The sequence below is a fragment of the Oncorhynchus nerka genome, linkage group LG22, assembly GCF_034236695.1.
Source record: "Oncorhynchus nerka isolate Pitt River linkage group LG22, Oner_Uvic_2.0, whole genome shotgun sequence".
Taxonomy (NCBI): domain Eukaryota; kingdom Metazoa; phylum Chordata; class Actinopteri; order Salmoniformes; family Salmonidae; genus Oncorhynchus; species Oncorhynchus nerka.
In genome coordinates, this window is record NC_088417.1 from 55,539,652 (window position 1) to 55,552,797 (window position 13,146).

The 13,146-nt window shown below is 40.8% G+C and overlaps 1 protein-coding gene across 5 annotated transcripts in view; it reads right to left on the reverse strand.

Annotated features, from left to right (window-relative positions):
- LOC115105382 (beta-glucuronidase-like) overlaps positions 1–4,982 on the reverse strand; it is a 29,884-nt gene extending 24,902 nt beyond the window's left edge. The window contains exons 1-3 of one of the 5 annotated variants that reach the window (XM_029627359.2): positions 4,746–4,982; positions 4,514–4,605; positions 2,714–2,877 (exon numbers count right to left, since the gene is read on the reverse strand). In XM_029627359.2, coding sequence (XP_029483219.1) covers positions 2,714–2,845 — 132 coding nt within the window. In that variant the 5' untranslated portion in view covers positions 2,846–2,877; positions 4,514–4,605; positions 4,746–4,982. Of the gene's footprint in view, positions 1–2,713; positions 4,474–4,513; positions 4,613–4,634 lie in introns of those variants that run through there. The other 4 variants (XM_029627361.2, XM_029627360.2, XM_029627358.2 and 1 more) reach the window with 4 other exon arrangements.
- Between the last annotated feature and the right edge of the window lie 8,164 nt (positions 4,983–13,146).

Genomic DNA, 13,146 nt, shown 5'->3' on the forward strand with positions numbered 1-13,146 from the left:
CGATTTTCATGAATAGTTAACGTTGCGTTATGGTAATGAGCTTGAGGCTATGATTACGCTCCCGGATACGGGATAGCTCGACGCTAGAGGTTAACGGCTTCTACCACCAAGCCATAAGACTTCTGAACGATTAATCCCCCCCTGTTTTTACACTGCTTCCATTAGCTGTTTATCATCTATGCATTGTCACTTTACCCCTACCTACATGTAGAAATTACCTTGACTCAGTACTGGTACCTCCTGTATATTGCCTCGTTATTGTTATTTTATTGTGTTACTAACTAAAGTTTAAAAAGAACTAGAAAAGTAAATATTTTCTTAACTCTTATTTTCTCAAAACGGCATTGTTGGTTAAGGGCTTGTGAGTAAGTATTTCACGGTAAGGTCTGTTGTGATACCTGTTGTATTCGGCGCATGTGACAAATAACATTGATTTAAATCACTCACACACACACTAAGAAAAATGTTACATTTGACAAATTGGATAGCTGAATTCCCACCAAAGTCCTTGAATTCATTATTTATCCTTGCCAGTAAAATGTGCTATAATTAAGTCAATATTGGATGGATTATAAAAATTCAAAGTTGAGTCTTCATCCATTATCCAAACAATTGTTTTTAAAACTGAAAAATGTTGATGAACGCTGCTAACGGTACCAATAATTGCTTATAATAGACCAGATGCATGTCCTTGAACTGATCATTTTAAAATCGTACACAGAATGATAATTTAGGTGCTAATGGCAGCCTGCAGTACCCCAGTTGCCTTTCAACTTGAGTTACTCAATGAGAGGGGGCAGCGCTGAGCTAGTCTGCAGTCACTTCCTGGAGTGGCTCAAACAGCACGTTAGCTTGTGCTTAACTGGGAACAGTATGAGGTCGAATCGTGACGTCAGTGACCTTCACGTCAGAGCTCTAGCATTCCGAGATGGATGACCGTTCAAATCTATTATTTTGTTCCCCCAGTTTGAGATTTACAAATTCCCAGTAGTTTTGAACGCAGCATGTCTTCATGAGATGCCATCTTAAGTCTTCAATACGCTATTGAGTCAAATAATTTTATAACTAAACCAAGAGAACTAAACCAACCTGTCGTTTCTAATTGGAACAAGTTTGTCATAGTGGGCAAAACAAGCAAGTAGGGGTGTGTTCTTCAATTTCAGAGCACTCTCGCCAGGGTGTAAATTCATCAGTTATTCTGCACTCCGGTACAAATGCTTTAACGCCTGTTACATATGTCCAGTGTCAGTAAACGTCGGCAAAAAAGCGTAAGTTACAGTCACCAACACTCTGGATAACCAGCTCTGCGAGGGCGAGTAAAATGGTCAGAGTGAGGCGTTCTCTCATTTGTGTCTGGAAATAGCTAGCAAGCCAGCCAAAGTTAGCCAACACACCCCTATGTTCAGAGCGCACACTGGATGCTCTTGCCGAGGAGTAGGGTTGATCCAAGCGTTCTGACCACTTCCAGTGTGCGCTCTGAACGCTCAGATAGCGAAACGCTGAAATTAAGAACGCCCAGAGCACACTCCAGATTGAATTTACGAACATACCATAGGTGGGCAGAGCCAAGCATGAGCTAGCAAGATTCTAATGGCCTGTTCTCACATCTGCATATGTCCGTTAGGGACCCTGAAGTGCGCGTGTGCAAAATTTCTATTCACTTTCATACTCATGAACACTAATTTTTTTATATATATATTTTTTTAACTTTTGTAAAGTCTACTAAAGTTAGTCCATGTTCGTAACATATTCTAGTTTTGGGAATAGAAATTGTATTGAGAGCAAATGTTTTATTGATGAGAATTTGCAGAATCTTCTCCCACTGCCATATTTGGTAGTGAGTGGAAACGCCAAGCGAATGCTCCACATTTATACATCTGGTGAAATATCTGTCTCATTGTCCTGTGATTGAGTCTTCACATAAGAAGTGTCACGTGATTGAGGGCTTAGTCCTAATGACGTGTTTGAGATTTTAAAATAGGTTCATGGACATCTGGTGTATTAATAAAAGCAATTATTGGTACCATGATTGTTTTGAAATGTGTATTTATTACACTAAGATTGACCACAAATATTTCCATTTTGGATTCAATTAGAAGGGGCAGTCAGTTCTCCTCGGCTTTGTCCATTCACCTTTATTTAACTAGTCAAATCAGTTAATAAGAACAAATTCTCATTTACAATGACGGACTAGGAACAGTGGGTTAACTGCTTGCAGAATGACAGATGTTTACCTTGTCGGCTCGGGGATTCGAACAAGCAACCTTTCAGTTACTGGCCCAACACACTAACCACTAGGCTACACCATGTAGGATTACAGTCATTGCTTTTGACCCTTTCAAACTAGCCATGGTATATCACCGTTGTAATGTATAACTACTCAAATACATGCAACTACTTGGCTAAACAAATAGTTCTAGTTGTGAATGTCAACTTATTTATTGGACTAAAATGTATTTACTCTATGTAGTTGCAACAGACTACTAAACTGTTTTTTTGCAGACTAAAGATAGAGCATTCTGCAAATAAAAGTTTAATTCAAATTTCCCAAACACACCACACTCATTGAAGGGAATTTATAGCGACCCATAACTAATTATGCACAAGCAAGACCCGTAGTCCACCTGCACATACTTTTGAGCACGATTAACGACAATATCCATGTTACATAGTTATGGTCTCTTTAGACAATGCCAATGGATGTTTTACATACCTCTGCGAGGCGACTTTTGTACCATGCTTGTTCAAAGCCCAAGTTCCTGTTGAGCGAGTGGTCGGCCCTGAAGTTCCATAGTCCATTCAGCTCTTTGATCTCTCGCGACGACGACTCTCGAGGAAAGAGCATTCCACTGTCCTTGAAATGACCGACATTCCACACTGAAGATAGGGATAAAAAATACTTTACTAACAGTCTAAACCCCTCCATTTTTTTGAGCTCCCACATTAGCCAACAACAAAGCAGAAGAGACGTCACGCGACCAGCCATACGTCACGTGATCATAATCTTTGATTCATTCAAATGTTCCCAAAACATGCTGACATTCTCAAACGATTTCTTTACCATTGTATTTTTCTAAGCATTATTCCACAAATATTTGTTTTTGTGGATTTTTGTTGTTGTTGTAACATTCCCGATGCATCAACAATAATGCAATGCTTAGCTCTGGCCACTACGCAGAGCCTCACACAGGCGATGAATGATGCCCCTCATAAAGATCAAGACATTTGTGTGCAAAATGGAAAAGTCTAAACCGGGATCGTTGTGAAGGCAAACGTCACCCACATTGAAGTTGAAATTTAAAACGGTTAAAGAATGTCTGCCCCTAAAAACTAACAAATCCTTTTGAAAACGGCCTATGTGACATCGATATGAGTCAAACATGTATTCCAAATTTACTAGGAAGTGTAAATTGGATCATTTTGGTCATAAAGTCAGTCTCGTCTTAAACGGAGTTTGGATCCTGAGTGTATCAGAATGTAAATGAAGGTTGGGTTTTGATAACTCCAGATGCAAAGAAATCGCCCCTCCGCTACCCTTCATTGAATGTTGTTTTGTTGTTTTATCGCCCCCAACGCATTCAAAGGACCACAGCCGTTTGAGACTGAAAAGCCCTATGCCTTTGGCACTGGTTCGACAATGCATGCTTCCAGGTATTTTATTTAAAACGTTATTTAACTAGGCAAGTCGGTTAAGGACATTCTTATTTAAATGACGGCATAGGAATAGTGTGTTAACTGCCTTGTTCAGGGACAGAACCGCATTATTATAATGTATAAAATTTGTTTAACCTTGCCAAGCAGGGGTTTCGATCTTGCAACCTTTCGGTTGTAAGCACAGCCAACTATGGTATGCATGCCCTGCTGAAGGACCCTTCCTTACATAATAGGTGGTTGGAGATCGTTGCTCCCAGTGGTGGTGAGTATACCGGTAGCTAGACCGCAGACTGCTGGTTATGTATATTTAGAAAATCATTATCACTATCATTGCTAGCATAGCTAATGATAGCTATTACCTAGCTAGGTAGCTGGCTGACTTTAACCTACCTCAATAGAACTAGGATTTGGCTTGGAAATGTGTTAACATTTCAAAAGAATGCAAATAATTAGTAGGAAAACCTTTTTTGTGGGATTGTGATGTCGCCATACTTTAGATGCAGTCCGACTTTGGCCAGCTAAAGAAGATTGAGAGGACCACCCACTGTATTTTAGCTAGCTAACATTAGCAATGCTAGCTATTTTTTTAAATGAACGTTGCTAGTAACAGTAATGGCACCATTGCCATCTGAAGTAAATAATATGGCAAAGTTGTTTCATACCAATTAATTGCCTACTTTAGCAATGTCTTCGTATTTCTATGACACTATAAATTAGTGTAATCTAGACGAAACAGTCACATTAGCCCCCGGAGTGCAACCCATGTCTAGGGCACAAATACATATTGGATTGCAGTTATGGTGGTAACTTACTAGCTAACTTTTGTCTGACAACAGTGTACTAACTAGAGGCAACAAACCCAAATCAACCCAGGGACCGAGCAAAACAGGTCACTGTTGATGTAACGGCGTCACCGGGCTGAATCCAATCTTGAGCAAGTAAAGTCTTCATCTGTAAAGCATAGAATGGCCGTGACTTACCAGAAGTAGCAAAGGTGTGTATCCTAACATGTCCAGCAATGTGATCGCAATGGTTTAGCGATCTCTAAAAAAAATATTGAATTTACTCGACTTGCTATTTTCACAGCTCACCAGGCAAGACCTCAGAATGTGTTGTGCAACACAAGTAGCTTTGTGACACGGCCTCTGTTGTTGCGAGTTCCGACTCCTATGAAAAGGACATGCTATAACTCTGACCACGTGCGCTAGCTAACGTTCGAGCTTAGTTACAAGATGTTGAGGTTGTAGGTAGCTATATAGCTAGCTAGCTAACCATTTTTGGCCAGACAAACAATCTAAGTTATATGCGTTTTGGAAAATAAATGTATCGATATTAGCCATGATGTTACATTCACTTCCTGGCTAGCTACATCCTGCACCAAACGAGGCTAGGTCACCCCAATTAACATCATGCACCTGCTGCACCATTCATGTTAGTGGGCCTGGTGAACTCAACACACATGGTTGAAATCACCTAATGGTACAGCCTGACTCTGATTCTTTTGGATTTCGATACATTTTCTTAAATCGAATAGTTTGCGAATTTTTGCCTTTTTTAACTGATAGTGCCATAAACTATCTGCCAAATAACTGGTGACAATTTGGGGATGCATGCAGTCCTTGGTTTCAGAGTCCTTCAGTGGTCATTACTTTTGCCGGTTCTATTCGATAGAAAAGTCTAACATGGAACCCAAACCGGCTGCGCGCTATCGTGCATAAATGTATCCCCCCTCATTTGCCCTGGGATATAAACATTTGAGTTGTTATTTTACCTGAAATGCACAAGCACCTCTACTCCGACAATTAATCCACACATAAAACGGCCAACCGAACTTTAGCTCAAATACAACCTCATTCAAACTGTTTTAGATTAATCAAAACATGGATTTTCAAACCATACATTGCACATATTGTTACAAAATATATGCCAAATTATCCCTTAAACCGGACACCATTTTCACTAGTGAAGCCCATATGGACATATTATTTTGACAGGTATAAGCATTCTGGGTATAACTTCACCTTGTTTCCTTAGGTAAAGTTACATCCAGATTATTTGTCAGGTGCAAGCTATCTCAAATATCCACTAGTGCATATGGAGTAAGTTTTAAACCAAAGCTGTTTTTTTAAACAGGAATTGACAATGTCTTTTATGACTTCACCTGACAAAGAGCATAATGTGAACTGTAGCTTCTATACCACCTAGCAACTAGCTTTTCAATTTATTGAGTAGGGGTTGGACCACAGTTTGTGAGTGGCCCCTTGAGTTCTCATAGATATCTTTAGATTGTGCATACCCCGTACAGAACTTCAAGGATGTTCTGCATGTCCGCCTTGACAGCACCTCCTTTTGGCTTAAACAAGTCTAATAGTTTTGGTGTAAATTCATCCAGCTTCTGCATAAAGGTGGACTCAAGCAACAGTTGTAATTCTTCTGAACTCTTCCTTAATCTGAGAGAGAATTCTGAACCAATAAGGACAGAAGATGATCTGAGAGTCATAATGCTATTGGGAAACCCCTCCCAAAGCATATGCAGAGTGAGAATGTTCAGGCTAATCTTTAATGCATATTTAATTGTAGATTAGAATATTAGGTCAAAACAACACAAAATATTTTAATCATATACATTTTTGACCTACATTGACTATTCTTATTCAGCTGCATTTTGTACCTGAGTGGGCTCAAATAGGTTGGCCATCTTTCTTTGAAGTTTTTCACAGGAAGGGCCTTAACGACATCTTGTCTTCGATATGAGACGGTCATTGCCATTTTGGCACTCACAATGTTTTGGTTGTCACATATTTGTACTTCTCCCAGTAGCTCCACAGAGGACAGTTTCGTGTTTCTTTAGATGACTAGGTTTTCAAAAAATATTTTTCTGTTAAGAAACTGCAAGCTCTGCAAATTTCACATTTAAAAGAAAAGACCTCTCCTGGCCTTACTGACTTGTCAGTTGTGTGTTGCCTTGACAAATGTACCTTATGGGAACCCCATGTTTTGAAGGAACAGATGCAATCTGGGGGGAGGCAGGGCAGTGGTTGATTATGTCCATGCCTTATGTTCATGCTATAGCGCTTCAAAGTTGTTTGTTTGAATGCAGCAAAACTGCAGATCTTACATTGCATGTGCCACCTGATCCCTACAGAATTTAGATGAATCTATTATTTCTGTGTGTATATAAGCTTAAAACATTATTACTAACATCCCCAATGCTATCTCATTCTAAAATAAGACACACATTGTTAATACCTGCCTGGGCGACAAAGCATTGTGTAAAACACTAATCGAGCTTGTGTTAACTTTTTGTTGCCTAACTTGTTCAATCCATTTGGTTGATTTAAAAAATACAGTATATACTGTATCTAATACCTATTATTCACACTAATGTTGGGTTACTGTAATAAAAATATCCTGCGTATCCTGTCTGAGGGGTATTCCGTTTAAATTTCTGGATTCCGTCTGAGTTTTCCGCATTGCGGAAATCATAGGGCCCTATAAGCCCTAATGGGAGCTACAATCAAAACACAGACATTTGAATATATTTACAAACCTTGTCTTTGTATTCTGGAAAATATGGTCTGTCCAGTACTCAGGAGCTTCTAAATATGTGATTACCTATAACGTTACCTAAAGAAGAGGAGTTGTATTAAAATCTATGACAATGTTAGGAAAATAAAACTCTACTTCAGCTTTAGATAGCTAGCAGAAACATTGCAATCCTTGCTGACTTCGAAGATCTGCTTGTTATCTTACTAGCCAGCCCAGTTATTTCATTTAGCAAGTTTGGCTATTAGATTATTGACTAGATACACAAGGTCAATGTAAAGGTCAACGTTTGCAGTGCTGCCTTGAACATGTTGTGAATACATGAACAACAAGGTTTCTGCAAGGACAGGTGTAGCTGGATAGCTAGGTGTCGCTGGGTAGCTAGGTGTCGCTGGGTAGCTAGGTATAGCTGGATAGCTAGGTGTCGCTGGGTAGCTAGGTATAGCTGGATAGCTAGGTGTCGCTGGGTAGCTAGGTGTAGCTAGATAGCTAGCTACGTATTGTTCATTCCTGTCTCTGCCTGGCTAGCTTGCCTAGCAGGAAAACATTAAATTGCAGGGTGTAAGGAAGTGCTATTTCTTATGCAAATGTTTTCAGTTCTACTGTAATGTTTACTGACTATGCATTTTTTGTAAGCTAGGTAGATAATATGTTACATAGCTATTTCAGGTTAATATTATGCTTGTTGTGTTGTGTCTCTGCCCAGAGTTAACTTTGTCTTTAAAAAATATATATATTGTCTTTAAAAATAAAAAAAATTATACTCTTCTCTGTGGAAGACCTTCCCTCTATGCTGAAAATAAACTAGGCTCGTTTGAATGACATCATAGTGTGCAATCGCAAGGAATAATCTGCTCAAACCCCATCCAAGGAGCATCAAAAGTCGTGCTATGAATTCTCAGACAACCCAAAGATTCCTTGATGCCCTTCCAGACTCCCTCTGCCAATGATGTCAGAGGACAAAAATCAGTTAACCATCTAACTGAGGAACCTAATTTAACCTTGTGCAATACCCTAGATGCAGTTGCACAAATAAAAACTAATGACATTTGTCATAAGAAACTAGCTCCCTGGTATACAGAAAATAGCCGAGCTCTGAAGCAAGCTTCCAGAAAATTGGAACGGAAATGGCGCCACACCAAACTGGAAGTCTTCCGACTAGCTTGGAAAGACAGTACCGTGCAGTATCGAAGAGCACTCACTGCTGCTCGATCGACCTATTTTTCCAACTTAATTGAGGAAAATAAGAACAGCATTCCATCAGGTTCCATCTACGTAACATTGCAAAAATCTAAAACTTTCTGTCCAAAAATGATGCAGAAAAATTCATCCATGCTTTTGGTGCTTCTAGGTCAGACTACTGCAATGCTCTACTTTCCGGCTACCCGGATAAAGCACTAAATAAACTTCAGTTAGTGCTAAATATGGCTGCTAGAATCCTGACTAGAACCCCAAAATGTGATCATATTACTCCAGTGCTAGCCTCCCTACACTGGCTTCCTGTTAAGGCAAGGGCTGATTTCAATGTTTTACTGCTAACCTACAAAGCATTGCATGGGCTTGCTCCTACCTATCTTTCCGATTTGGTCCTGCCGTACATACCTACACGTACGCTACGGTCACAAGACGCAGGCCTCCTAAATGTCCCTAGAATTTCTAAGCAAACAGCTGGAGGCCGGGCTTTCTCCTATAGAGCTCCATTTTTATGGAAGGGTCTGCCTACCCATGTGAGAGACGCAGACTCGGTCTCAACCTTCAAGTCTTTACTGAAGACTCATCTCTTCAGTAGGTCATATGATTGAGTGTAGTCTGGCCCAGGAGTGTGAAGGTGAACGGAAAGGCTCTGTAGCAACGAACCGCCCTTGCTGTCTCTGCCTGGCCGGTTCCCCTCTCTCCACTGGGATTCTCTGCCTCTAACCCTAATACAGGGACTGAGTCACTGGCTTACTGGTGCTCTTCCATGCTGCCCCTAGGAGGGTTGCGTCACTTGAGTGGGTTGAGTCGCTGACGTGGTCTTCCTGTCTGGGTTGGCGCCCCTCCCCCTTGGGTTGTGTCGTGGCGGAGATCTTTGTGGGCTATACTCGGCCTTGTCTCAGGATGGTAAGTTGGTGGTTGAAGATGTCCCTCTAGTGGTGTGGGGGCTGTGCTTTGGCAAAGTGGGTGGGGTTATATCCTGCCTGTTTGGCCCTGTCTGGGAGTATCATCGGATGGGGCCACAGTGTCTCCTGACCAATCCTGTCTCAGCCTCCAGTATTTATGCTGCAGTAGTTTGTGTCGGGGGGCTAGGGTCAGTCTGTTATATCTGGAGTATTTATCCTGTCTTATCCGGTGTCCTGTGTGAATTTAAGTATGGTCTCTCTAATTCTCTCTTTCTTTCTTTCTCTCTCTCGGAGGACCTGAGCCCTAGGACCATGCCTCAGGACTACCTGGCATGATGACTCCTTGCTGTCCCCAGTCCACCTGGCCGTGCTGCTGCTCCAGTTTCAACTGTTCTGCCTATCTATGGAACCCTGACCTGTTTGCTGGACGTGCTACCTGTCCCAGACCTGCTGTTTTCAACTCTCTAGAGACAGCAGGAGCGGTAGAGATACTCTCAATGATTGGCTATGAAAAGCCAACTGACATTTACTCCTGCTGACTTGACAACTATTTACTCCTGCACCCTTGACAACTACTGTGATTTTTATTATTTGACCATGTTGGTCATTTATGAACATTTGAACATATTGGCCATGTTCTGTTATAATCTCCACCTGGCACAGCCTGAAGAGGACTGGCCACCCCTCATAGCCTGGTTCCTCTCTAGGTTTCTTCCTAGGTTTTGGCCTTTCTTGTCACGGGTGTCGTTGGAAGTAGACCAAAGTGCAGTGTGGTGAGCATACATTTTCTTTTTTTTTTTAAATGACGCCAACAAAACAAGAAATGAAGACACAACCGTGAAGCTTACACGGGATATAGTGCCCCTAACAAAGTCAACTACCCACACTGAAGGAGGAAAAAAGGGCTACCTAAGTATGATTCCCAACTAGAGACAACGATAGACAGCTGTCCCTGATTGAGAACCATACCCGGCCAAAACATAGAAATCAAGAAACATAGAAAACAAAACATAGAATGCCCACCCCACATCATACCCTGACCTAACCAAATAGAGAAATAAAACAGCTCTTAAGGTCAGGGCGTGACATTTCTAGGGAGTTTTTCCTAGCCACCGTGCTTCTACACCTGCATTGCTTGCTGTTTGGGGTTTTAGGCTGGGTTTCTGTACAGCACTTTGAGATATCAGCTGATATATAAGAAGGGCTTTATAAATGATTCGATTTGATCTTGTGATGTTTCAGATATAGAAGATCTTGTACGCCTACATCACACACCACTTAATAATTGAGTTCTGATCGCCCAGCTCAGTCGGCTGAGCTGGGCCTCGAACCGCCTGCCGCCAAAGGAAAACGGGAGTACTAGAGTTAGGGGCTTAGACCACTACGCCAGAATCTGGCACAACAGGCCACTTATTAATATGATTTTCAGGTCTTGCTAAGCTGCACTCTATACTCCTCTGTTAACTAGTCAGCTCTGTATACCCGTCGCAAGACCCACTGGTTGATGCTAGTTCATCATTTTTTTTAAACAATATGTTTATTTATCTATAACAAGACATATATAAGCAGAAATATTAAATGAAAAAAATTACCATGAAAACCACATCAAAAGCTAACAGCAACAAAAATTATAAATACATAAATGATGAAACGTCTAAGACAAAACAAAAGTGTTACAGAAGCATAAAACCGCCAAATACATTTTACAGTGGTCTGATGCAATACAATAGAACATATTTGGGACAAATTTCAGATGAAACACAACGCCACAAGCCAATCGGATATCTCTCACCACCACCACCCACATGCACACAAAGCGTAGTACACTACCCAGAATTCCCATCATTTAGCCAATATTTTACCCACATCCCAATGCTCAACAAAATCCAAAAATGGCCCCCAAACATTTTCAAGTGTCTTGTTTAACCCTTAACCGTATATGTTGTTTTTTCCATTGTTAGACAGGACGACATCTCCCTAAACCATTGAGCAATACCAGGCTTGTTCACACTTTTCCAGGCAAGGATCTATCAAGCGTTTTGCTGTAAGTGTTTGTACTTGATTCTTTCGATGAGGATTGATTGGGTACAACCCCAGGATAAACACTTTGGGATGGAGAGGCAATTTTACTGATACTATTCGGGATATCATATGTGATCCCTCCTTCCAAAAATCTAGAATTTTCTCACAATCCCACAGACAATAAAACACTTCAGAGTGATTGCACTCGTAGCATATATCTGGAACTGTACTATTATACTTATAGATGAACTTAGCAGGGGTTACATATGTTCGCATCAACCAAATGTATTGCAGTAGTTTTAGCCGAGTATTCACAGTCTGTCTGAGCCTTAGTACATATACTACTCCTTTCGTCCAAGACTATGTCCTCCCGAATATCTTCCTTCCAAGAGTTCAGTTTGTGTGCAGAGGATTCGGTTGAGCCAGACTCTAGCATAATGTATAGAGCTGAAATTCTACCCTTATCATTACAATGAGTTGAGATTGTATTTTCTAAAGTGGACAGAAGAAGTTAGGTTTTGGTTCTGGGCAACCATGAGGAAGCTCCTAAACTGTAAATATAAAAAAATCTATGTTTTCTAGGAATGTCATATTTTACTGTGAGTTCTTCAAATGACAAAAGAAATACCTGCTTTACAAACTTTCCTTAAAAGTTTTGCTGGCCCATAGTTGGAAACCCGGATCAGTTCTCCCAGGAGTGAAACTGTGATTTCCCCAGATAGGACTAAAACATGACAAAGAATGTGCTTCAGCAAGGAACTTCCGCACCTCATACCAAACGTTGATTGTATTAAAAACAAAGGGATTATTATTATTTTTTGTGTGTCTTGATATCAGCTGAGTAAATGTAGAGGTCAAGGGGTAATTTGGGTACAACTGAAGACATTTTAATCTCCATCCACGAAGGGAGACACTCGGAGGTAAAATAGTACAGAGCAGTGCGAAGTTGAGCTGCCCAGTAGTACCACTGGATATTAGGCAAATGGAGCCTCCCTCTGTCATACGCTAGGTACAATAAGAACACGCGAACTCTGGGGTGTCTGTTATTCCAGATAAATATAGTGAACATCTTTTTAAGCCTTGTAAAAAGGGATGGTGGCGGCGGCAAGGGAATGTTCTGAAGTAGATACAACAGTTTTGGGAGGACATTCATTATCAGAATGTTAATCCGGCCAATTAAAGATATAGGTAAAGATGACCATCTATCTATATCGATTGAGTTATTGAATCTACGACAGGACCATAGTTAGTTGAGACTATACGATCAATCTCTGGCACAATACGAATGCCGAAGTCAAAGGTCTACGTCTTTTCTCCTCCTTTAGCATCATAATTGAGGATTTTGCAGTTTTTATTTTGTATCCCGAGAACATCCCAAACTCTTTGATTAGGTCCAGAAATGCAGGTATGGAATTACACAAGTCTGTAAGAAACAAAATTACGTTGTCTGCATAAAGGGCAATTTGATGTTCCATCTGATCTATTCTGATACCTGAAATATTGGGGTGGGACCTAACAGCTATGGCTAGAGGCTCAATGGCTAGGATAAACAGGAGAGGAGAAAGAGGGCAGCCCTGCCTTGAACCCCTGCAGATATCAAAAGGTTTAGATAGCATATTAGTAGTAAGGCTCTCTGCAGTGGGATTTGTATATAGTATCTTTATCCATTTACAAAAGCTCTCACCACAACCAAAATGAGTTCACACTTAAAAGAGGTAGGGCCACTCAACCCTGTTGAAGGCCTTCTCTGCGTGTCTGAAGACCCAATTCTAACATGTAGAACATTTTGCACTCTCCTAACATTATGAAATCCTTGACGACCTTG